Here is a 27,500-nt window from a genome sequence, read left to right on the forward strand (position 1 = left end):
GATGCAATATGTACATACAGCTAGCCTAAATAGCATGTTAGCATCAATTAGCTTGCAGTCATGCAGGGACCAAATATGTCTGATTAGCACTTCACACGAGTCAATAACATCAACAAAACTCCCCTTTGTGCATTCATACACAACGTTAAAAGTTTGGTGGACAAAATGAGACAGAAAAATAAAACATGTCTTAGAAAGTCGGAGAAAGTTATACATGTAAACAAACTAGGGTGAGTTCAAGGACCGCCAAAATGAGTAGGACAAAACGGCGCTCGCCTAATACTTGAATCAGTGAAGCATGTTTAATATAAACATTGTGCTTTATAACAATTAGGGAGGTTTGTGTCATGTTTGTCCTCCTACAGAAACCAAATTAAAACAAAAAATATGTTTTTTCCCCTCATCATTTCCATTTTTCATATATTTTTGAAAAAACTCCAGAGAGCCACCAGAGCTGCGGGTTGCCGACCTCTGCTTTTTGATTGATTGATTGATTGATTGAAACTTTTATTATTAGATTGCACAGTACAGTACATATTTTATTAGTGGATTGCACAGTACAGTACATATTTTATTAGTAGATTGCACAGTACAGTACATATTTTATTATTAGATTGCACAGTTCAGTACATATTTTATTAGTAGATTGCACAGTACAGTACATATTATTAGTAGATTGCACAGTACACTACATATTTTATTAGTAGATTGCACAGTACAGTACATATTTTATTATTAGATTGCACAGTACAGTACATATTTTATTAGTAGATTGCACAGTACAGTACATATTTTATTATTAGATTGCACAGTACAGTACATATTAGTAGATTGCACAGTACAGTACATATTTTATTAGTAGATTGCACAGTACAGTACATATTTTATTAGTAGATTGCACAGTACAGTACATATTTTATTTTTAGATTGCACAGTACAGTACATATTAGTAGATTGCACAGTACAGTACATATTTTATTAGTAAATTGCACAGTACAGTACATATTTTATTAGTAGATTGCACAGTACAGTACATATTATTAGTAGATTGCACAGTACAGTACATATTATTAGTAGATTGCACAGTACAGTACATATTATTAGTAGATTGCACAGTACAGTACATATTATTAGTAGATTGCACAGTACAGTACATATTTTATTAGTAGATTGCACAGTACAGTACATATTATTAGTAGATTGCACAGTACAGTACATATTATTAGTAGATTGCACAGTACAGTACATATTATTAGTAGATTGCACAGTACAGTACATATTATTAGTAGATTGCACAGTACAGTACATATTTTATTAGTAGATTGCACAGTACAGTACATATTCTCTACAATTGACCACTAAATGCTAACACCCCAAGAAGTTTTGAAGCTTGTTTAAGTCGGGGTCCACCTTCATCAATTCATGCTAGCATTAGAGCAATTCTTAATTAAATAGACTGTCCATTTACAGTCAAAACTTTGCATTTACAACATTTTACTGTAAAATATACTTTATTTTTTGCAACATTTTACAGTAAATAGGAAAGCAGTACCACTGTTTTGTTTTTGTTTTTTTTTATGGAAAAATGTGTCAGCTTAGTAACCAGAATGTTTCTGTTGAAGTGACCTGGTTTTTACAAAATGATATTATTGTTCATGGAAAAACTCTACAAGTTCTTTTATTATTCTGACAACTTGGCTGCCAATTTTTCTACCCTCAAAACAAATGTAGCGTCTCTACATTTACAGTAATACACCCTTAAAAACAAGATTTTACAGTAAAAAACTGGCAGCTCAGTCAAGAGAATTTTAATGCAAAAAAATGGTAATTTACAGTAATACGGTGTAAAGAAAACCGTAACATTTATTGTCATTTTTATGAATTTGATGGTCAGTTTGCTGTAAAGTTAAGTCTTTTTATTTACACTAAAACATGTTTGGAAAGTATGATGATATTCTGCAATACTTGTTGCAATATTGGATACTATTAAAGTTTAAAAGCAGTACAAATATTTTTTTCTTTCAAAGTGAAAAAAATCCATGACGTTGAGTGAGAAAATATGAAGTACTTTATTGACACATCATTTCCAGGTGTTGGCGGGCCAGGTAAAATGAAGCGGTGGGCCACACCTGGACTTTGTGTGTTAGACCAAGTCTTGTAGTTATTGACTGATTGAGAAGTATATTTTGGACAGTATTAAAACCATACTTTGTACTACTCTACAAACATTTGAAAACAGAAGACTTATTGAACCATCCATCCATCCATCATCTTCCGCTTATCCGAGGTCGGGTCGCGGGGGCAACAGCCTAAGCAGGGAAACCCAGACTTCCCTCTCCCCAGCCACTTCGTCTAGCTCTTCCCGGGGGATCCCGAGGCGTTCCCAGGCCAGCCGGGAGACATAGTCTTCCCAACGTGTCCTGGGTCTTCCCCGTGGCCTCCTACCGGTTGGACGTGCCCTAAACACCTCCCTAGGGAGGCGTTCGGGTGGCATCCTGACCAGATGCCCGAACCACCTCATCTGGCTCCTCTCCATGTGGAGGAGCAGCGGCTTTACTTTGAGTCCCTCCCGGATGGCAGAGCTTCTCACCCTATCTCTAAGGGAGAGACCCAAACTCATTTGGGCCGCTTGTACCCGTGATCTTATCCTTTCGGTCATGACCCAAAGCTCATGACCATAGGTGAGGATGGGAACGTAGATCGACCGGTAAATTGAGATCTTTGCCTTCCGGCTCAGCTCCTTCTTCACCACTATGGATCGATACAACGTCCGCATTGCTGAAGACGCCGCACCGATCCGCCTGTCGATCTCACCATCCACTCTTCCCTCACTCGTGAACAAGACTCATTATTATTATTTTTTTTCCCTTTGTCATGAAAACGGGAAGTTTTTATCATGAAAAAGGGATGTTTTTGTGGTTGGTGCACTAATTGTAAGTGTATATTGTGTTTTTTATGTTGATTTAAAAAAAAAATTTTTTTTAATTATTTATTTTTTGAAATAAAAATTAATACCGCGGCCTGGTTGGGGACCACTGCCTTAAAGGACCAGGACATTCCTACTGAAATGACCAGGACATTTTCCCAAGCTAGCATTTGGTCTCAGTTCTTACTTTTTAATCTAATAGTCATGGATTCTGTTACTTGGCGCCATCTTAGAAGTATGCTAGCCTTTCACCTGTTATTAGGCTAAGGTTAGCAAGCTAACCATTAAAACTAATGGGACATTTTCCCAAGTTCCACAGTTCCCACATCGCAACAGATTCAATTAGTCCTAACCTCATGAATTGTATTACTAGGAACCATCTTAGAAGTATGCTAGCCTTTCACCTGTTATCAGGCTAAGGTTAGCATGCTAACAGTTTACCATTAAAACTAATGGGACATTTTCCAAAGCTCCGCATTTCTTCACCGATTCAAAGCCTTCCAACACCAACCAACTCAGCTCCTTCAAGACAATCATTCGATTTATTTATTATCTTTTTTTAAATCCCACTTTTCCAGAAACTCTTAAATTACCACGGAAATAAAATGGGACATTTTCCCAAGTTCCACATTTGCTAATGCTAATGTCAGTGTGCTGATATTCGCACAGCAACGTTTTATGATAGCATTTTTGCTAAATGTTTATGTTTTAAACCTAATAGTCATGGAATTTGATATTTAGCCCCATCTTAGAAGTATGCTAGCTGTTCCCGCGTTATCAGGCTAACGTTGGCATGCTAACTTTTTATGCTAGCATTTGACCTAATTTTGTACTTTTGAACCTAATAGTCATGGATTCAGCTTTACTGAAAAGGTGTAACATCAGCAGCTTTGCTAGGTGCTAACCATACATGCTAACCATAGCCTCAGTGTGGTTTACCTTCCGTAACATTGAGACGAGCGCCTGTGCTCCTGGATGCTGCGGTTGAGTTTCAAGCGCCGGAACAGCACGGAGCCTCCGTGTCCACGGGTCTGCTCGCCGGGCGACACCGGCGAGGTGAAGGACGGCGCCGGAGGAGGGGGGGGACCCTCGGGACCGTCCCACAACGTCAACTGTCGCCTCAGCTTCCCCTGACTCATCGTCCGGCCCGAAAAAACGAAGCGCCCGACTTGAAAAATGTCCCGTCTTGTTCTGCGTATTTTCCAGCCACGCCGGCTTCCTGCCTCATCACCTTTTGGCGAGCTCAGGCGGGCCCAGGACCACCTGACCTTGACACCGGCTCAAATAACAACTCCTCCCTTCGGGCCCGCATGCCTTCATGCCTTCATGCCTTCATGCAGAGTCAAAGCATATCTTCTGGCCTTGAACAGGTCAAATCCTTCCTCAAGACCCTCCTTCCTAACAATGATGATTCCTTGCCTAAGCAGCCCAGGTCTGGTCCTCCACATGATGATATATGATCTGCTGGACTTGTGTTTGTTCTCCAGCTCCCCACTTCAGGCCCCCCAGCTCTCAATGTCCTTATCTCAGCGCTCACACTCGCTGCAACAGGAAAGCTGATCAGTCCCAGACCACAGGCAACACAACACTCACCCAGGGGGGTCGGGGGGGGGTGTCTTCTTCTATTGCTACCCTTCTTGAGACACTGGAAAGTAGCTTCCATATGAGGAGGTGTGAACAAGTAAGGACATAAATCATGGTCCCAATATGGAAAACCGTTGCATCTAACAGAGAGCCAGATACTAGAGTCTGTGAACATTGCTCCAAAGTCAGCATTTTTTTTGTTGATTGAATGTGCACACACAAGTAAAGATGGACAGGTGCAAAGGCAGCAATATATGATCAAACAAGACGGCAGCTGGAGAAGGACTTCCCTATTCATCCCTGGAAAAAGGCGGCAGGTGAAGGGCTGACTGGAGCACTTCAGGTGCTGCCGTAAGACAAGCCATATGTGAGCTTAGGATGAACAAGGACATGATGAGGCTACTAAGACTACGGTGGCCATTAACTCTTAGCTTCTACAGCTAGGTCGCCCAAAGCGCGGCACAGGGGCCATCTGTGGTCCCTGACTCCTCTGTCATCCGCCTTAAACACCTTACAAAAACCCCCACTGAAAACAGAGATCTCATTTTCAGCCCTGATGGTGACATCCATCAACATGAGGGTGCTAACAAAAAGGAGGGGTTTTCAAATTGACTGTGTGTTGCTTTTAAAAGTGCTCCCCCTCTGGCCAACATATGAAATAACAAGTGTGTGGAAGAAATTTGAAGTGTTCCCAATAACAAGTAAATTGAAATGCTCCCCCTTTGGCCAGAATTAATGTAAACATTTCAATAAATATGTATATAGAGACAAACTGTAACAACTTGAAGTAAATAATGAAGATTAAGAACCAGGACGGTGCGGCAAAGACACAACAAACTCCCTTCTTGTCTCTCATGGACACACACCTGTTGTTGTTGACTTTGGACAAGTGACTGCACAATACATCAAGGCCGCGGAACAGAGACACACTACGGGCTTACACACACACACACACACACATCCACAAAAATATACGCCACACATACACCCCCCACCCCAAACCCAACGCCCTCAACGCAAATCCCACAGGGGTGATGAATGGATGGTCAGCACCTGAGAGCTGCAGCCAACCATCATGACCCCGAACTCCCTTCCCTCAGTTGCTAGATATCTCAAGATGTATGTTGTCATATCTACATGTGCTTTGCTATGGAGGGTTTTTTCTTCCCAGTGTAGATTGTATTTTTTTACTCTTCCTTCCCCAGCGTTGACCTTTTTTCTATCTTTTACGGGGCGACCCGTCAGCGTTCTTGTTCTGTAATCCTGTACACTGTTTGTTTGTCTAATCTTGAACAGGTTTGTGCTGAAAACAAAGTTTTGTTGTACTTGTGCAATGACAATAAAGACCTATCCTATCCTATTACAAACAAACAAAAATAAATAAATATATAAACTAAAAGCTTACCTTTTTTATATTTGCATAAGGGCTGTACGGTATACTGGTACTAGTATAGTACTGCCATATTAAGGAATCCTATTCAGTATAATACCGCCTCTGAAAAATACCAGTCCAGTGTCATTGCTGCTTTTACCAGCAGAGGAGCATGTATGGCAGCGCACACACTGAGTACTTGCAAGCAGTCACAGTGTGTAGACAGAAAAGGGAGAATGGACGCATTTTGTCCTAAAAACTGATGACTAAGGTGAAGTTCTAACACTGAAACACCCTCAGGAAGAGCTGCTTTAAAACATGCAGCTAACATCCATCTACAGTGTTTTAGCTACTTCTGAATCACTAATCCTGGTCTCCATGGTGACAAATAAGGTACATTTCTTACAAGTACCATTATCACTGGAGGACGAGGAAGAGCTAAACATGCTTCACTACACACCGTAGCTCACCAGCGTCACAATGTAAACAAACACCATGGGTGGATCTACACCTGACATCCACTGTAATGATACCAAGCATAAGAGTGTATCTAGTTGATGCTACTATGAATACATCCATATTTCTGATCATTACAAAATATTTTTTTACTTTTTTAAAAATGTATATTATGTTTATGAAGTCAGTAAATATGTCCCTGGACACATGAGGACTTTGAATATGACCAATGTATGATCCTGGAACTACTTGGTATCCACATGATCCATACCTAAATGTGTGGTATCATCCAAAACTAATGTCAAGTATCAAAGAAGAGAAGAATAAGTGATTATTACATTTGAACAGAAGTGTAGATAGAACATGTTAAAAGAGAAAATAAGCAGATATTAACAGTAAACGAACAAGTAGATTAATAATCCATTTATACAGTTTGTCCCTCATAATGTGTATAAAATAATAGGTGTATAAATGACACAATATGTTACTGCAGACTAATTAGGAGTCTTTGTTTGTTTACTTGCTACTAAAAGACAAGTTGTCTAGTATGTTCAACATTTTATTGAAGGACTAAATGACAATAATAAACATAAGTTTCATCTACACTAACATTTTGTTTGCTAAAATAAAGCCAATAATGCCATTTTTTGTGGTGCCCTTTATTTAGAAAAGTATCAAAATACATTTTGGTACCGGTACCAAAATATTGGTATGGGGACAACACTAATTTGCATAGTGTGTATATATTATTCATGTTGTAGATATACATCTTTGTATATTTAGAAAGGGTGGATGCTAGGAGGTCTCAAGTAGATCACAAATACAAGAAGGTGTGCGAGCGTGTGTGTGTGTGTGTGTGTGTGTGTGTGTGTGTGTGTGTGTGTGTGTGTGTGTGTGTGTGTGTGTGTGTGTGTGTGCAAGGAGGATTTGCAAGCTAGAAAAAGAGAGAAAGTACAAACCCCGTTTCCATATGAGTTGGGAAATGGTGTTAGATGTAAATATAAACAGAATACAATGATTTGCGAATCCTTTTCAAGCCATATTCAGTTGAATATGCTACAAAGACAACATATTTCATGTTCAAACTCATAAACTTTATTTTTTTTTGCAAATAATTATTAACTTAGAATTTCATGGCTGCAACACGTGCCAAAGTAGTTGGGTAAAATGTCATCAGTTTGAACATGAAATATGTTGTCTTTGTAGCATATTCAACTGAATATGGCTTGAAAAGGATTTGCAAATCATTGTATTCTGTTTATATTTACATCTAACACAATTTCCCAACTCATATGGAAACAGGGTTTGTAGTTGGAGTCACCCCACCTAAGCTCAGCTCAGCTCATGTTTACACATCATGATAAAACGGGCCCAAAACATGTTGTGTGTTTTGACATCCAACATCGGGGCTGGAAAGTGACGCTGTGCTTGGCCTTGTGTGTGTGTGTGTGTGTGTGTATGTGTGTGTGTGTGTGTGTGTGTGAATGTGTGTGTGTGTGTGTGTGTGTGTGTGTGTGTGCGTGCGTGTGTGTGTGTGAGTGTGTGTGCGAATGTGTGTTAGTGTGTGTGAATGTGTGTGTGTGTGTGTGAATGTGTGTGTGTGTGTGTGTGTGTGTGTGTGTGTGAATGTGTGTGTGTGTGTGTGTGTGAATGTGTGTCTGTGAGTGTGTGTGTGTGTGTGTGTGTGTGTGAATGTGTGTGTGTTAGTGTGTGTGTGTGTGTGTGTGTGTGTGTGTGTGAATGTGTAAATAGTGTCAAAGTGCTTTGGGCTCCTTAAAGGGTTATAAAAATGCTATACAAGTCCAACTATTTACCATTTATTTATTTGATCATTTCTATGTTTGATCACACAGTCATGTGACTTAGAGTAGTCAGTGTACAGCGTGCAGACTTAGTGAGCAGCTGTTATTGTGTCAACAGTGAGTAGCAGACACCCTGCCACTCAACTTACAAACACCTAATCGTACAAACTTTGATGCACGAAGCACAGGTCAAATTGAAATATGCTTTTTTTGTTGCAAACATTTCATCAACTAATGGGTTGCCTTGTAGAGCAGCCACTCTGTGCTCGGCAGCACATCCATTGTGGGCGGGCTAATCGATCTGTGGGCTTATTTAGTCCCTCTCGCTACTTAGGCTGATTGCTACTTTCTGTCCTTCTGAAGTCTTTATAGCCTTTCTCCAGCGAGCTCAGTAGGAGTCTAAAGAAAGCCATGGAAAAGTGACATCTGGTCTTAAACATTCAGTAAGTATCCACAGCGATTCTCCCATTGTATATACACATACATATACATATACACATATATACACACACACACATATATATATATATATGTAGGTGTGGGAATAAATCACAAGACTACTTCATCTCTACAGAAGTGTTTCATGAGGGGTTCCCTCAATCATCAGGAGATTTTAATGGAAGCATTCACATACAATGGTTTATATAGAACACAGAGTGGGTGGGTACAAGCAGGCGTAGGGTGTGGTGATTGGCTCATGTGTTACCTAGGAGGTGTTTCCGTCTGTGGCGGCATGTTGAAATGATTTCACTGCGCTTGTTGAGGGATGACAGGTCTGGGTGATATATAATTAACAGTTTCTCTTTGAAGCATAGGTTGCATCTTTTATTACCACTGTTGTAAGGTGTGCTGGATGCAAGAATTTGCCATGTTATTGAATATTCAACATTATTGTCTTTGAGGTTCCAAATGTGTTTGCTGAGTTCTGTAGAATTCTGCAAAGTCTGGTTTCTAAAGGAGGCCTTGTGATTATTCCATCTTGTTTTGAACGCTCCTTCGGTTAATCCTATGTACGTGTCGGATGTGTTAATGTCCTTGCGTGTTACCTTTGCTTGGTAAACGACTGATGTCTGTAAGCACCCTCCGTTGAAAACAAGATGGAATAATCACAACGCCTCCTTTATATATTATATATATACATATATGCATCATGTTTTACCACTTGTCCCTCTCAGGGTCGCAGGGGTGGTGGAGCCTATCCCAGCTTAATATGGGCGGAAGGCGGCGTACACCCTGGACAAGTTGCCACCTCATCACAGGGCCAACACAGATAGACAACATTCACACACTAGGGACCATTTAGTGTTGCCAATCAACCTATCCCCAGGTGCATGTCTTTGGAGGTGGGAGGGGCCTATCCCCAGGTGCATGTCTTTGGAGGTGGGAGGGGCCTATCCCCAGGTGCATGTCTTTGGAGGTGGGAGGGGCCTATCCCCAGGTGCATGTCTTTGGAGGTGGGAGGGGCCTATCCCCAGGTGCATGTCTTTGGAGGTGGGAGGAGCCTATCCCCAGGTGCATGTCTTTGGAGGTGGGAGGGGCCTATCCCCAGGTGCATGTCTTTGGAGGTGGGAGGGGCCTATCCAGACATTCTACATCTTTTTACACCTTTATCATCAAAAGTCTATTTGCCGTTATGTGCACTCATGTTTTTGATGACCCCCCCCTCTCTCTCTCTCTCTTACTCTCCCTCTCTCCCAGCAGCACACGGCTGGGAGTTGAATGACAGTTATTTGCTGCCCCCGCTTCCTGTCTGCCAAGCCAGCACAGCACAGATGCTTATTGGCACTTGCAAGCACGAGCTGCTGGAGCTGCTGGAGGCTCAGCAGGCATTTAGCACCTGGCTGATTGCTGGACTGGACAATGTAATCACAGCGGCTCAATCACCGTCCCAACATGAGGCCCCCATATTCCCCGAGCAGGGCCACGCTCCCGGGGGCCACGTGCCCTCAGCGCTCCCCCCCCCCCCCCCCCTCCGCTTGCCCTTTGTGTTTCTTCTCAGGCACGGCGCCCGCCTGACTTCCTGTTATGTGGACATTTCCAGTACGAGGCACACAGTGGAGGGATGAAGCCTTGAGGAAGTCCAAGAGAGGAAGATTCACTCTTTGGCAAGGCAGCGGTTGGCTGGTGATGCGTTGGTGGGCACGTAAATGCAGTGGTGTGTGTAATTGCAGCAAAAAGCATCATCAGTATCCTCTCGGAGGCTGCAGACATTACCACAAACCTGCTGGACTCTCATCATACTCACTTCTTGGCATTATGGAGGAATATCTTTATTTTTATTGCAGCATTTGGGTAAAGTTTGGATTCTAACATGATGATAGAGGCTTTATTTAAGCAGCTAAACTAGATTGAGACACATTCTTCTGTTTATGAACCAATTCAAACTGGGACTTGACACCAGATGATCTCTGAAAAGAAAATCTACTAAGATCTTAATAAAAATTGCTCAATAGCGTGTACAAACTATAAAATAAGTGCTTTGCCGGTGATGTGCTGAGACTGCCTGTGGAATTGAAACAACAGCAAAAGTGCCTCACCATTTAAATGAAGATTCTGTGTGTAGAACATCAGGGTGCACAAATAAATCACAGTTTGTGTTCGTCCTGATTCTACATCAATTCCAAATTTTAAAGAAATCCATTTGAATAGGATATATATACCGAATTTTTCAGACTGTAAGGCGTACTTAAAATAATAAGTAAAATTCATAATAACATGTAATATATACATGATGTAAGTATATATGTAGTATCTAGTAACATTCATAATAACATGTAATATATACATGATGTAAGTATATACGTAGTATCTAGTAACATTCATAATAACATGTAATATATACATGATGTAAGTATATACGTAGTATCTAGTAACATTCATAATAACATGTAATATATACATGATGTAAGTATATAAGTAGTATCTAGTAACATTCATAACAACATGTAATATATACATGATGTAAGTATATACGTAGTATCTAGTAACATTCATAATAACATGTAATATATACATGATGTAAGTATATATGTAATATCTAGTAACATTCATAATAACATGTAATATATACATGATGTAAGTATATATGTAGTATCTAGTAACATTCATAATAACATGTAATATATACATGATGTGAGTATATATGTCATGTAGTAACATTCATAATAACATGTAATATATACATGATGTAAGTATATATGTAGTATCTAGTAACATTCATAATAACATGTAATATATACATGATGTAAGTATATTAGTATTATCTAGTAACATTCATAATAACATGTAATATATACATGATGTAAGTGTATATGTAGTATCTAGTAACATTCATAATAACATGTAATATATACATGATGTAAGTGCACTTCCTCTTTAAGGTGTGTGCCAAAGGTCCTGGTGATTTGGCGAAACACCCAGCAGTGAAAGAAATACAGGACAGTAATGGCGGGCGGTGTTGTAGGTGTCAGTGTGGGGCCAGGATCAGGACATACCATCATCATGGTAGTGGTGGTGTTGTAGGTGTCAGTGTGGGGCCAGGATCAGGACATACCATCATCATGGTAGTGGTGGTGTTGTAGGTGTCAGTGTGGGGCCAGGATCAGGACATACCACCATCATGGTAGTGGTGGTGTTGTAGGTGTCAGTGTGGGGCCAGGATCAGGACATACCATCATCATGGTAGTGGTGGTGTTGTAGGTGTCAGTGTGGGGCCAGGATCAGGACATACCATCATGGTAGTGGTGGTGTTGTAGGTGTCAGTGTGGGGCCAGGATCAGGACATACCATCATCATGGTAGTGGTGGTGTTGTAGGTGTCAGTGTGGGGCCAGGATCAGGACATACCACCATCATGGTAGTGGTGGTGTTGTAGGTGTCAGTGTGGGGCCAGGATCAGGACATACCATCATCATGGTAGTGGTGGTGTTGTAGGTGTCAGTGTGGGGCCAGGATCAGGACATACCATCATGGTAGTGGTGGTGTTGTAGGTGTCAGTGTGGGGCCAGGATCAGGACATACCATCATCATGGTAGTGGTGGTGTTGTAGGTGTCAGTGTGGGGCCAGGATCAGGACATACCATCATCATGGTAGTGGTGGTGTTGTAGGTGTCAGTGTGGGGCCAGGATCAGGCCATACCATCATGGTAGTGGTGGTGTTGTAGGTGTCAGTGTGGGGCCAGGATCAGGACATACCATCATCATGGTAGTGGTGGTGTTGTAGGTGTCAGTGTGGGGCCAGGATCAGGCCATACCATCATGGTAGTGGTGGTGTTGTAGGTGTCAGTGTGGGGCCAGGATCAGGACATACCATCATCATGGTAGTGGTGGTGTTGTAGGTGTCAGTGTGGGGCCAGGATCAGGACATACCATCATCATGGTAGTGGTGGTGTTGTAGGTGTCAGTGTGGGGCCAGGATCAGGACATACCATCATCATGGTAGTGGTGGTGTTGTAGGTGTCAGTGTGGGGCCAGGATCAGGCCATACCATCATGGTAGTGGTGGTGTTGTAGGTGTCAGTGTGGGGCCAGGATCAGGACATACCATCATCATGGTAGTGGTGGTGTTGTAGGTGTCAGTGTGGGGCCAGGATCAGGACATACCACCATCATGGTAGTGGTGGTGTTGTAGGTGTCAGTGTGGGGCCAGGATCAGGACATACCATCATCATGGTAGTGGTGGTGTTGTAGGTGTCAGTGTGGGGCCAGGATCAGGACATACCATCATCATGGTAGTGGTGGTGTTGTAGGTGTCAGTGTGGGGCCAGGATCAGGACATACCATCATCATGGTAGTGGTGGTGTTGTAGGTGTCAGTGTGGGGCCAGGATCAGGACATACCATCATCATGGTAGTGGTGGTGTTGTAGGTGTCAGTGTGGGGCCAGGATCAGGACATACCATCATCATGGTAGTGGTGGTGTTGTAGGTGTCAGTGTGGGGCCAGGATCAGGACATACCATCATCATGGTAGTGGTGGTGTTGTAGGTGTCAGTGTGGGGCCAGGATCAGGACATACCACCATCATGGTAGTGGTGGTGTTGTAGGTGTCAGTGTGGGGCCAGGATCAGGACATACCATCATCATGGTAGTGGTGGTGTTGTAGGTGTCAGTGTGGGGCCAGGATCAGGACATACCATCATCATGGTAGTGGTGGTGTTGTAGGTGTCAGTGTGGGGCCAGGATCAGGACATACCATCATGGTAGTGGTGGTGTTGTAGGTGTCAGTGTGGGGCCAGGATCAGGACATACCATCATGGTAGTGGTGGTGTTGTAGGTGTCAGTGTGGGGCCAGGATCAGGACATACCATCATCATGGTAGTGGTGGTGTTGTAGGTGTCAGTGTGGGGCCAGGATCAGGACATACCATCATCATGGTAGTGGTGGTGTTGTAGGTGTCAGTGTGGGGCCAGGATCAGGACATACCATCATCATGGTAGTGGTGGTGTTGTAGGTGTCAGTGTGGGGCCAGGATCAGGACATACCATCATCATGGTAGTGGTGGTGTTGTAGGTGTCAGTGTGGGGCCAGGATCAGGACATACCATCATCATGGTAGTGGTGGTGTTGTAGGTGTCAGTGTGGGGCCAGGATCAGGCCATACCATCATGGTAGTGGTGGTGTTGTAGGTGTCAGTGTGGGGCCAGGATCAGGACATACCATCATCATGGTAGTGGTGGTGTTGTAGGTGTCAGTGTGGGGCCAGGATCAGGACATACCATCATCATGGTAGTGGTGGTGTTGTAGGTGTCAGTGTGGGGCCAGGATCAGGACATACCACCATCATGGTAGTGGTGGTGTTGTAGGTGTCAGTGTGGGGCCAGGATCAGGACATACCATCATCATGGTAGTGGTGGTGTTGTAGGTGTCAGTGTGGGGCCAGGATCAGGACATACCATCATCATGGTAGTGGTGGTGTTGTAGGTGTCAGTGTGGGGCCAGGATCAGGACATACCATCATCATGGTAGTGGTGGTGTTGTAGGTGTCAGTGTGGGGCCAGGATCAGGACATACCATCATCATGGTAGTGGTGGTGTTGTAGGTGTCAGTGTGGGGCCAGGATCAGGACATACCATCATCATGGTAGTGGTGGTGTTGTACGGCCCGATCAGGCCACACCCTCATCCTTCCACACGGCCCCGCCCCTCCAAAGTGCCACAGCACAGGTGTGGCCCAGGTTGACCAGCTGCTAAATGCTGCAGGAAGTAAGAGAGCAGGTGACCCAGCAGCCTGGTGGACACGCCCACACTCAAAGGCTCTTTTTTATCTGCTGATGTTGCAAGTCATGTCCAGCAGGATGGACGTTATATGTCACATTTCATCTGCTGATGCAGACCAGGAAGTAAACAAACAAAGACTCCTAATTAGTCTGCAGTAACATATTGTGTCATTTCTACACCTATTATTTTATACACATTATGAGGGACAAACTGTAAAAAATGATTATTAAACTACTTGTTCGTTTACTGTTAATATCTGCTTATTTTCTATTTTAACATGTTCTATCTACACTTCTGTTCAAATGTAATAAGCACTTATTCTTCTCTTCTTTGATACTTGACATTAGTTTTGGATGATACCACACATTTAGGTATGGATCATGTGGATACCAAGTAGTTCCAGGATCATACAATGAAATGTAATACCTAATAAACTAATAATATGGTTAAGAAATACTGATGTAAAGGGTAGGTGTCGCACTGTTTTCTCTTTTAACATGTTCTATCTACACTTCTGTTCAAATGTAATAATCACTTATTCTTCTCTTCTTTGATACTTGACATTAGTTTTGGATGATACCACACATTTAGGTATGGATCATGTGGATACCAAGTAGTTCCAGGATCATACATTGGTCATATTCAAAGTCCTCATGTGTCCAGGGACATATTTACTGACTTTATAAACATAATATACATTTCTTTTTTTAAAGAAAAAAGATTTTGTGACGATTAAAAAATACTGATGTTATCTTTGTAGTATCGACTACTTACACTCATATACTTGGTATCATCACAGTGGATGTCAGGTGTAGATCCACACATGGCATTTGTTTACATTTTAATGCTACTGTATCCTCCTACGGTGTGTAGTGAAGCATGTTTAGCTATTCCTCGTCCTGCAGTGATAATGGTACTTGTATAAAACGTACTTTATTTGTCACCATGGAGACCAGGATTAGTGATTTAGAAGTAGCTAAAACACTGTGGAGGGATGTTAGCTGCATGTGTTAAAGCAGCTCTTCCTGAGGGTGTTTCAGTGTTAGAACTTCACCTTTATCTTGACTTTTTACAGCAAAATGCGTCCATTCTCCCTTTTCTGTCTACACACTGTGTCTGCTTGCAAGTACTCAGTGTGTGTGCGCTGCCATACATGCTCCTCTGCTGGTAAAAGCAGCGAGGTGAGCAGGTGACGACGATGGTGAGGGTGGCGGGGTGTCTGATCGGTTCTTTTTAGAGGCGGTATAGTACTGAATATGATTCATTAGTGTTGCAGTACTATACTAGTAGCGGTATAGCGTACAGCCCTACATGTCACCCACACCTCTGTTTTTGCACGCCACACTTTTCCTCAGCAGAAGTTCAGGTAAGGATCTTCCCCGTGGATAAAATGTGAGCGTGAAGCAGGTGAGAGCTGAACAAAACATCGCTTTTACTTGCTGGCATGAGCTTGGAGCTTCAATTAAAGATAACTTTGTTGTTCCCATCCTTGGAAGGAGGAACGTGAGTGTGAAGGATAGTGCTGAGAAGAAAAAGGAGATGATATTTGGATTGAATTCAAGCAAGAAGTCATGGCACTGGCGTGATGAGGAGCAGCCAAAAGGGCCACAACAGGATGTGTAATAGTCTACATGTCCAACACTTCCTCCATCAATGCTTGTGTGTGCCAGCAGTGACATCATCCAGTGGCTCACCAAATCATTTTCTGTTTTTTATTTTACTATATTCAAACACAGTGTTACTGTTCAAATTGTGTATGATGTTAGAGTTGACAACAATATAAAATATACTTGCTAAATAAAACTCCTGCCCTGTTTTAATGATTACTTGGGCCTATATTTTAATGTTGGTCATTATGATTGTAGACCTGGAGCCACATTTTTCTGAGGTGGTGCTTGCTGAAAAACTGCTTTACATAACATGTTTTATAGAGCATCAAGCATGGAGTGAGAGTTTAATCATTTATAAACATGCTCTTGGCACAGCTAAAACTAATTACTACTCCAATTTTATCAATACACCTCAAAAGTGTTACACAAGGACTTGGACTTTGGTTGTTTCTCCGACGCAGAGGGAATTTGGAACGAGTCAGGCGTGAACGTGAGTACATGTTTAATTTATTTATAAACAAACAAACTACAAAAAGGCAAACAAAGGACACGCACGATGGCGGAGACCAATAACTAGACTACTCAAAACAAAACTAGCACAATGGCATGACTATAGACGTGAAACAAAAACTTGCACTGTGGCATAAATAACAAAAACTTACGTGGCATGAGCGGAAGGAAGGGAAACTAGGCATGGCATGGCATGGCATGGCATGGAGGAATATGAGGGATCTGTGAAGTTGCCAGGACGAGAACAGAAACAGAATGGTTTAAATAATGACTATGATGATGATTACTAACAGGTATGAGGCTGAGGACAGGGGCGTGACTTGGAGGCCAGGTGGAAACTAATGAGTAACTATGGAAACAAAGCAAACCAGGAAGTGCAAAACGCAAGAAATGAATGTCCAAAAAAAGCAAAACATAACATGACCAAACATAACAAAACACAACATAGTCCATAGTCGTGACAAGAGGATCCTAAATATTTGTTCAGTACAGTAGCACGGCTAATCCAACAAGGGACTCATCCCAGTAGCTCCGCCCACTCAACTGAATTCTTTAATAAGAAAAGTGAAGTCATTAGAAAGGAGATTAAAGACAACACGTCACAGCTCCATCTTAACAGATACAAATGTACATACCACGGACATTGCCTTCCAAAATAATCTCTCTCTTTTTGAGGAAATAACATTAGAGGAACTCCTGCGTCGTGTAAATGGGATAAAAAAACAACATCCTCGGATAATTATCAAGGAACTGTTTGTATCATTAGGTCCATCAGTGCTAAATATTAAAAACTTAGTACTTTCCTCAGGCACTGTTCCCCTAGGATTAAAAAAAGCGGTTATTCATCCTCTCCTTAAAAGACCTAACCTCCATCCTGACCACATGGTAAACTAACAACCGGTATCCCACCTTCCCTTTATCTCGAAAATCCTTGAAAAAATTGTTGCATGGCAGCAAAACGAACACTTAGCATCTAACAATCTCTGTGAAGCCTTTCAGTCCGGTTTCAGGGCAAATCACTCTACGGAGACAGCCCTCGCAAAAATGACTAATAATCTATCGCAAACGATGGATGCTGATGCGTCATCTATGTTGCTGCTCCTCCATCTTAGCGCTGCTTTCCATACCCTCCATCATAATATTTTAATAGCACGTATCAAAACATGTGTTGGTATGTCCGACTTAGCCCTGTCTTGGTTTAACTCTGATCTTACTGATAGGATGCAGTGTGTCTCCAATAACAATGTGACCTTGTATTATGTATTTTTTAACACTGTAACTAAATGCAAGCATTTTGAAGCAAGACCAGCATTTTTAGAGTATAATAAGTCTCTTAATATTTTTAATAACATTGTTATTAAGAAGCTAACCAATAATAAATCAAATACTTCTTACCATTAATGTGACTTCTTGATCAGGTGCGGTAGAAAAAGCATGGATGGATTAAAATGCACGAGAATGTTTAATATTTTGAACATTATTTTTAACTGTGATTACCTGTGGAATTATTCATTACTTGCGATGTTAAGCAATGTCAGCTAAGATTTATCTGAGAGTCAGATGTGGTCATCAATTGAGCCACATCTGGCTGGAGAGCCATAGGTTCCCTACTCCTGCTTTATTGTATTGTTTTTAAAACAATATTTCTGATCTGAAAAGTGTTTTTCTTTGTAAAAGGCATGTTAAAATTGTGCACGGATTGAATTCAGTCCAATGGAGACCCAAGTCCTCAACTGTAGTTGCTAGCATTCCTTCTTCTGACTCGTGCAGTTAATGCTTTGTTTCCCCGTTTCCATGTGGACTTGAAGCTAGCACTAGAGTGTTTGCTGCTGTGCTGAGAGCAGACATGTCCATCACAGAGACAGAGTCCATTATCAAAGACCTTTAGTCATGTTGGCTCAAATGTTTTGCCGTGTAAATTCAAGGCGTCTGTCCATCCCGGCCTCAGACCAGGTGAAAGACTGCGGCAGGTAATAATAAGACCAGCGCTCCCGGCTGTCACATGAAGACCTCCAGGCGACAGACTCAAGTTGGCTTGGCATGATGGAAAAGGTCACTTCCTGACTCCTTTCTTCCATTAGGAGGCCTGCATCAGAAAGTGAGGCGTTCAAGTTTGGAGCGGCATAGCTCGGTTGGTAGAGTGGCCGTGCCAGCAACTTGAGGGTTGCAGGTTCGATCCCAGCTTGCAGCATCCTAGTCACTGCCGTTGTGTCCTTGGGCAAGACACTTTACCCACCTGCTCCCAGTGCCACCCACACTGCTTTAAATGTAACTTAGATATTGGCTTTCACTATGTAAAGTGCTTTGAGTCACTTGAGAAAAGCGCTATATAAATACAATTCACTTCACTTCACTTCACTTCAAGTACACTTGCCAACAAGCCCAGCCAGAAGGTGAGGCGTTCAAGTGCACTTGCCAACAATCCCAGCCAGAAGGTGAGGCGTTCAAGTGCACTTGCCAACAACCCCAGCCAGAAGGTGAGGCGTTCAAGTGCACTTGCCAACAAGCCTAGCCAGAAGGTGAGGCGTTCAAGTGCACTTGCCAACAAGCCCAGCCAAAAGGTGAGGCGTTCAAGTGCACTTGCCAACAAGCCTAGCCAGAAGGTGAGGCGTTCAAGTGCACTTGCCAACAAGCCCAGCCAGAAGGTGAGGCGTTCAAGTGCACTTGCCAACAAGCCCAGCCAGAAGGTGAGGCGTTCAAGTGCACTTGCCAACAAGCCCAGCCAGAAGGTGAGGCGTTCAAGTGCACTTGCAAACAAGCCTAGCCAGAAGGTGAGGCGTTCAAGTACAATTGATAACAAGCCCAGCCAGAAGGTGAGGCGTTCAAGTGCACTTGCCAACAAGCCCAGCCAGAAGGTGAGGCGTTCAAGTGCACTTGCCAACAAGCCTAGCCAGAAGGTGAGGCGTTCAAGTGCACTTGCCAACAAGCCCAGCCAGAAGGTGAGGCGTTCAAGTGCACTTGCCAACAAGCCCAGCCAGAAGGTGAGGCGTTCAAGTGCACTTGCAAACAAGCCTAGCCAGAAGGTGAGGCGTTCAAGTACAATTGATAACAAGCCCAGCCAGAAGGTGAGGCGTTCAAGTGCACTTGCCAACAAGCCCAGCCAGAAGGTGAGGCGTTCAAGTGCACTTGCCAACAAGCCCAGCCAGAAGGTGAGGCGTTCAAGTGCACTTGCCAACAAGTCCAGCCCGTTCGGACCTGAGTGTCGGCGCCCAGGACAGCTGCCAGCCTGGCCTTTGCATTGTGTTGGTCTGCTGGGTCTTGGTGACAGATGCGTTCAAGGCATCTTTCTGAATGCATTATGGGAAATGAAAATGGAGGCGTTTCCTCGGGTGCACAAACTGCACCTTGATCTGGGCTTTTGCTAACCCTGCTAGCTTTGCTATTGTTCACCACGTCAACACAGCTGCTACAAACAACACAGCTGCTACAAACAACACAGCTGCTACAAACAACACAGCTGCTACAAACAACACAGCTGCTACAAACAACACAGCTGCTACAAACAACACAGCTGCTACAAACAACACAGCTGCTACAAACAACACAGCTGCTACAAACAACACAGCTGCTACAAACAACACAACTGCTACAAACAACACAGCTGCTACAAACAACACACCTGCTACAAACAACACACCTGCTACAAACAACACAGCTGCTACAAACAACACAGCTGCTACAAACAACACAGCTGCTACAAACAACACAGCTGCTACAAACAACACACCTGCTACAAACAACACACCTGCTACAAACAACACAGCTGCTACAAACAACACAGCTGCTACAAACAACACAGCTGCTACAAACAACACAGCTGCTACAAACAACACAGCTGCTACAAACAACACAGCTGCTACAAACAACACAGCTGCTACAAACAACACAGCTGCTACAAACAACACAGCTGCTACAAACAACACAGCTGCTACAAACAACACAGCTGCTACAAACAACACAGCTGCTACAAACAACACAGCTGCTACAAACAACACAGCTGCTACAAACAACACACCTGCTACAAACAACACAGCTGCTACAAACAACACAGCTGCTACAAACAACACAGCTGCTACAAACAACACAGCTGCTACAAACAACACAGCTGCTACAAACAACACACCTGCTACAAACAACACACCTGCTACAAACAACACAGCTGCTACAAACAACACAGCTGCTACAAACAACACAGCTGCTACAAACAACACAGCTGCTACAAACAACACAGCTGCTACAAACAACACAGCTGCTACAAACAACACAGCTGCTACAAACAACACACCTGCTACAAACAACACACCTGCTACAAACAACACAGCTGCTACAAACAACACAGCTGCTACAAACAACACACCTGCTACAAACAACACACCTGCTACAAACAACACAGCTGCTACAAACAACACAGCTGCTACAAACAACACAGCTGCTACAAACAACACAGCTGCTACAAACAACACAGCCGCTACAAACAACACAGCTGCTACAAACAACACACCTGCTACAAACAACACAGCTGCTACAAACAACACACCTGCTACAAACAACACACCTGCTACAAACAACACACCTGCTACAAACAACACAGCTGCTACAAACAACACAGCTGCTACAAACAACACAGCTGCTACAAACAACACAGCTGCTACAAACAACACAGCCGCTACAAACAACACAGGCTCCTTAGGACCTTTGTAGCCATCATTTATCATCAATAGGGTTCTTGCTCAAATAGACATTCAGGCCTAAAATGTTGTTTATGTTATTTGGTGAAATACTTTAACATAAAATAAATCTCTTATCTAAACAAGGACCTGTTATCCACTAGCATTGTAGTCCAAGACTGTGATCAATAAGTCTATGATCTTGTTGTGGGCCAGCCTGGATCCTACATGCACATCCGTCCTATGTCTGATACAAAGTACGGTATAGTTCTCATTAGGGTTCTACGCTGTACTGGTACTAGTATAGTACCGCGATACTAATGAATCATATTCAGTACTATACCGCCTCTAAAAAGTATCAGTACCAGGCATCAAATCACACTGTTTTACAAGAACTGGTGCCTGGGAGGACCAGCGGGATTCAGTCGGTGCTAAAAAAGTACCAAGTCTTTTTTTTTTTTACACGTCAGTATGAGTGTGTTGAATAAATTCTGTTGTTTGTCTTTACACTGTTGACATAATCATTGAAGTAGAAAGTATCAGTCTGGTACTGACTGTTAGTGTAGTTCCAATCAGGAGCTCATTTCAGCCTCGTCAGGCTGCCCCCTTGTGGTGAGTAGTAATACGCAAAAGAAAGGTGAAGTTACGTCTTCAGGTTTGTTTATTTATTAGGGACCGAATGTCCCTTTGGCACAGAGGACCCTCTTGAATTTCTAGTGTTTCATTCTTTCTTTCTTTATTATTATTCCGCAGCTTTGAGCTGTAATTTGACCCCCTTAACATGCTTCAAAACTCACCAAATTTGACACACACATCAGGACTGGCGAACATAGCCATTTAATCAAAAAACTTAACCCCAAAACTAAAAATTGCGCTCTATGGCCCCCTAGGAAGAAAACAGACGGACTGCCTGTAAGTTCCACTAGGAATGTCGTGGCGACATGAAACAAAACCTCTATGTAGGTCTCACATAGACCTTAGATTTCAGACACTGACATCCTTCAGCAAAAATCAACAGGAAGTTTGCAATTCCCCCTTCCAAACAAAAGTTTTGTAAAAACACTCACCTTTGTCTCTTTGAGCTGTAATTTGACCCCCTTAACATGCGTCAAAACTCCCCAAACTGGACACACACATCAGGACTGGCGAAAATTGCAATCTAATCCAAAAACCTAACCCCAAAACTCAAAATTGCGCTCTAGCGCCCCCTAGGAATTAAAACACAGATAAAACTGCTCCGAGGAAGAAAACACATGAAACAAAAACCTCTATGTAGGTCTCACTTAGACCTACATTTCGTGTACTGACAACCCCGAGCAAAAACCAACAGGAAGTTTGCAATGCCCCCTTCAAAACAAAAGTTTAATAAAAAAATGGTAACCTTTCTTCAAACATTATCTCCTCTGAGCGTGTTTGTCGTGTCGGCTTCAAACTACCACAGGAGAGAGATTGAACGCTTCTGATTAAAAGTTAATGAAAGAGTTTTAATTACTGCTACGGTTTTGATTTTATCAGCCTTCAAAGAACCGCTGTGCTGAAAACCATTTCAAAGATGGCCGACGTGCGCAGACACTGTGAGGGAGACCATTTTTTTGTTTTGTTTTTCTGCTCGCATAGATCTCACACGGAAGAACTGTAAATCAAGTCACCTAAATTGTGATTTCCTGTATCACACATTTCTTTAGACACACACACACACACACACACACTGTGATAGCAAAATGACTTATACTCGTTTAAATAGATGATGTTCTTTGAACGGGTCGCCGAAAGTAGTTTATTAGGCTTAGTAATGTGGAGTCTTGCAAGAGACATCTAATCTGATCAAGCTCTGTCTCCTGTGTCTTTGATGTGACATGTGGACTTTAGTTGACCGGGCATATGTGTTATCTATTTCTGACCCCCCCCCTTCTGGACAAACGACACCCCCTCCTCTTCACAGGACTTTGGAAATTCTTTTACTGGGGTACTGTATGTTAATGAGCGTGGAGAGTGGGACTTCTGAGAATGTATAATTGTCATGACATATCCTAAAAGAGGCAGAACAAGCTGGAACGAATGGATGTGTCGTTCTGGTTTGGTCTCGCTTTGCAAAGCTTGTTTTTATTTCTTTGTTACTTTAATGAATCATTTTAAAGCTATTTGTCACTAAAGGATCGTCTTTAAGAAATTTCCACGACAACTCACACACACACACACACACACACACACACACACACACAGATTGAGATATGTAGTGTATTTGCAAAGTGTTTTACTACAATATTGCGTCCATTAAGTTGAAGCGCTGCAAGTACAAAACCAAAAAGGTGAGACGGGACATGTCAGTCCATCTGTTTGGGCGGCGGAGACGAGGATTGAGGAGGAGGAGGACGCTCAATAAGCAAAGACTTGCTGAGGTTTGAGCGGCGGTGGGGAATACCATCTCAATGTCCTGATGGCCTCTGGGGATTGGAACATACAAGCGAGAATGTTAGCCAGCCACTTAAAGGTTAAACCAGACGACTGACACTGAGTTGTCCCGGCGGGGATGAAAGGCACAACCTATAAAACGTGGACTTATTGATGGCACCTTTGGTCTTGAGGTAGCAAAGGTTGAGCTAGTAAAGGTCGATCAATAGGCAAAGGGGAATAATCGCTGGAATGTCACTCACAATTGCAGTTTAGCATTGACTGGTTTGAGTTTAAACAAACCCCAACAGGTACCAACAGGCACCAACAGGTACCAACAGGTACCACGGTCGAGGGCTTCCCTCAGTGACCATTTCATGTCTTTGCTGCCTGTGTTGGCTCAAGCAGAGGCATTGGAAGCTCAAATAGCAGGAAAACATGGACATACATCAGGATCTTTACTTTTATTGAAGTGCAAGAGAGAACTGTTTGAAAAACTGGCTCGCAAGTCCGAGGTACTGAAACACTGGAAGTCGGTTCCGAACAAGAACCGGTTTTTGATTTCCATCCCTTGTTATAAATCACCGTTTTACCATCATTTGAATTGAAAAGGGTAATAATAACCCTGGGGAGTCTTAATGCGGTTTATCGGGACATTCCTACTCAGACTAGAATCATACAGTCAAAATCTGGAGTTGTTGCATCCCGACAAGTGTTGTACGGTATATCACTACTAGTATAGTACCACGATACTAATGAATCATATCCGGTACTATAACGCCTCTAAAAAGTACATCGTAGCTCACCACCGTCACAATGTAAACAAATGACATGGGTGGATCTACACCTGACATCCACTGTAATGATACCAACCACAAGAGCGTATCTAGTCAATACTACTATGATTACGTCGATATTTTTTGGAATCACAACATCTTCTTTCATTTTTTTGAAAATTCATATAATGTTTATAAAGTCAGTAAATATGTCCCTGGACACACGAGGACTTAGAATATGACCAATGTATGATCCTGGAACTACTTGGTATCCACATGATCCACACCTAAATGTGCGGTATCATCCAAAACTAATGTCAAGTATCAAAGAAGAGAATAATAAGTAATTATTACATTTGAACAGAAGTGTAGATAGAACATGTTAAAACAGAAAACAGTGTGACACCTACCCTTTACATCAGTATTTCTTAACCATATTATTATTAGTGTATTAGGTACTACATTTCATTGTATGATTCTGTAACTACTTGGTATCGACATGATCCATACTTAAATGTGTGGTATCATCCAAAACTAATGTCAAGTATCAAAGAAGAGAAGAATAAGTGAAGTGAAGTGAATTATATTTATATAGCGCTTTTCTCTAGTGACTCAAAGCACTTTACATTGTGGAACCCAATATCTAAGTTAGATTTTCAAACCATTCAGCAGAAAATGGGGTGTTTCAAGACAATTCACCTTCCTACAGACAACATATTTGATAATTGTGTTAATAATCAAATATAAAGTTAGTAAACAGGTGAGAGTAAGAAGTAAACAAACAAAAAAGTGATTATTACATTTGAACAGAAGTGTAGATAGAAGAGAAATTAAGTAGATATTAACAGTAAGTGAACAAAAAGACAATAATAATCAATTTTTACAGTTTGTCCCTCATAATGTGTATAAAATAATAGGTGTATAAATGACACAATATGTTACTGCAGACTAATTAGGAGTCTTTGTTTGTTTACTTGCTACTAAAAGACAAGTTGTCTAGTATGTTCAACATTTTATTGAAGGACTACCCCAAAAGGGAATAAGCGGTAGAAAATGGATGGATGGATGGATGGACTAAATGACAATAATAAACATAAGTTTCATCTACACTAACATTTCTTGTTAAATTAAAGACAATAATGACATTTTTTGTTGTTCCCTTTATTTAGAAAAGTATGGAAATACATTTTGGTAGCGGTGCCAAAATATTGGTGACTAAGTCCTGAGTAGCAGAGCAACACCAAGCTGCGAGGGACTGAATGTTGTGTTGTGCTGTGTTGTGCTGTGTTGTGTTGTGTTGTGCTGTGCTGTGTTGGGTTGTGTTGTGTTGTGCTGTGTTGTGTTGTGTTGTGTTGTGTTGTGCTGTGCTGTGTTGTGTTGTGTTGTGTTTGGTTGTGCTGTGTTGTGTTGTGTTGTGCTGTGTTGTGTTGGGTTGTGTTGGGTTGTGCTGTGTTGTGTTGTGTTGTGTTGTGTTTGGTTGTACTGTGTTGTGCTGTGTTGTGTTGTGTTGTGTTGTGCTGTGTTGTGTTGTGTTGTGTGGTGTTGTGTTGTGTTGTGCTGTGTGGTGTTGTGTTGGGTTGTGTTGTGTTGTGTTTGGTTGTGTTGTGTTGTGTTGTGTTGTGCTGTGTTGTGTTGTGTTGTGTTGTGCTGTGTGGTGTTGTGTTGGGTTGTGTTGTGTTTGGTTGTTCTGTGTTGTGTTGTGTTGTGCTGTGTTGTGTTGTGTTGTGTGGTGTTGTGTTGTGTTGTGTTGTGTGATGTTGTGTTGTGTTGTGCTGTGTTGTGTTGTGTTGTGTGGTGTTGTGTTGTGTTGTGTGATGTTGTGTTGTGTTGTGCTGTGTTGTGTTGTGTTGTGTGGTGTGGTGTTGTGTTGTGTTGTGTTGTGCTGTGTGGTGTTGTGTTGTGCTGTGTTGTGTTGTGTGGTGTTGTGTTGTGTTGTGTGATGTTGTGTTGTGTTGGGTTGTGTTGTGTTTGGTTGTGTTGTGTTGCCAGGGAGGCAGGTGTGTTTGCGAGGGAATTGAACAGAGTGCTTTTTAAAGGCGGCGTGCACCTGATTAGAGGAAAGCGGCGTGTCGACAGCAGCAGAAAGATGAAGTGGAGGAGAAAAAAGATGTAGTGGCACCACACCAGGAAGGAGATATATGTGGTGTGTGTGTGTGTGTGTGTGTGTGTGTGTGTGTGTGTGTGTGTGTGTGTGCTTTTATTTTTAGTTCATCTCAAAGATGGTTATTCCCTCTCTGCAACCTTTTCTTTTCCCCAGACTGGAAGAAAAGATGAAGAACAGCAGAGACAAGAGACGAGTGTGACTCATCCATCGACACTTTTGTCTGCTCCTACTTCTATTCCTTCAACATGCTCCTTCCAATCATGCACTTTTGTCTGCTCCTCCTTCTATTCCTTCAACATGCTCCTTCCAATCATGCACTTTTGTCTGCTCCTACTTCTATTCCTTCAACATGCTCCTTCCAATCATGCACTTTTGTCTGCTCCTACTTCTATTCCTTCAACATGCTCCTTCCAATCATGCACTTTTGTCTGCTCCTACTTCTATTCCTTCAACATGCTCCTTCCAATCATGCACTTTTGTCTGCTCCTACTTCTATTCCTTCAACATGCTCCTTCCAATCATGCACTTTTGTCTGCTCCTACTTCTATTCCTTCAACATGCTCCTTCCAATCATGCACTTTTGTCTGCTCCTACTTCTATTCCTTCAACATGCTCCTTCCAATCATGCACTTTTGTCTGCTCCTACTTCTATTCCTTCAACATGCTCCTTCCAATCATGCACTTTTGTCTGCTCCTACTTCTATTCCTTCAACATGCTCCTTCCAATCATGCACTTTTGTCTGCTCCTACTTCTATTCCTTCAACACGCTCCTTCCAATCATGCACTTTTGTCTGCTCCTACTTCTATTCCTTCAACATGCTCCTTCCAATCATGCACTTTTGTCTGCTCCTACTTCTATTCCTTCAACACGCTCCTTCCAATCATGCACTTTTGTCTGCTCCTACTTCTATTCCTTCAACATGCTCCTTCCAATCATGCACTTTTGTCTGCTCCTACTTCTATTCCTTCAACATGCTCCTTCCAATCATGCACTTTTGTCTGCTCCTCCTTCTATTCCTTCAACATGCTCCTTCCAATCATGCACTTTTGTCTGCTCCTACTTCTATTCCTTCAAGATGCTCCTTCCA

The 27,500-nt window shown here is 42.3% G+C and overlaps 1 protein-coding gene across 2 annotated transcripts in view; it reads right to left on the reverse strand.

Moving 5' to 3' along the window:
- pde4a (phosphodiesterase 4A, cAMP-specific) overlaps positions 1–27,500 on the reverse strand; it is a 150,555-nt gene that overhangs the window by 46,709 nt on the left and 76,346 nt on the right. The window contains exon 1 of one of the 2 annotated variants that reach the window (XM_061905089.1): positions 3,866–4,464. The exons of the other annotated variant lie outside the window; for it this stretch is intronic. Within the exon in view, the coding sequence (XP_061761073.1) occupies positions 3,866–4,065 (200 nt within the window). The 5' untranslated portion in view covers positions 4,066–4,464. Of the gene's footprint in view, positions 1–3,865; positions 4,465–27,500 lie in introns of those variants that run through there. 2 annotated transcript variants of the gene reach the window in all.

The sequence above is a fragment of the Nerophis ophidion genome, linkage group LG07 (genome assembly GCF_033978795.1).
Source record: "Nerophis ophidion isolate RoL-2023_Sa linkage group LG07, RoL_Noph_v1.0, whole genome shotgun sequence".
Lineage (NCBI taxonomy): Eukaryota > Metazoa > Chordata > Actinopteri > Syngnathiformes > Syngnathidae > Nerophis > Nerophis ophidion.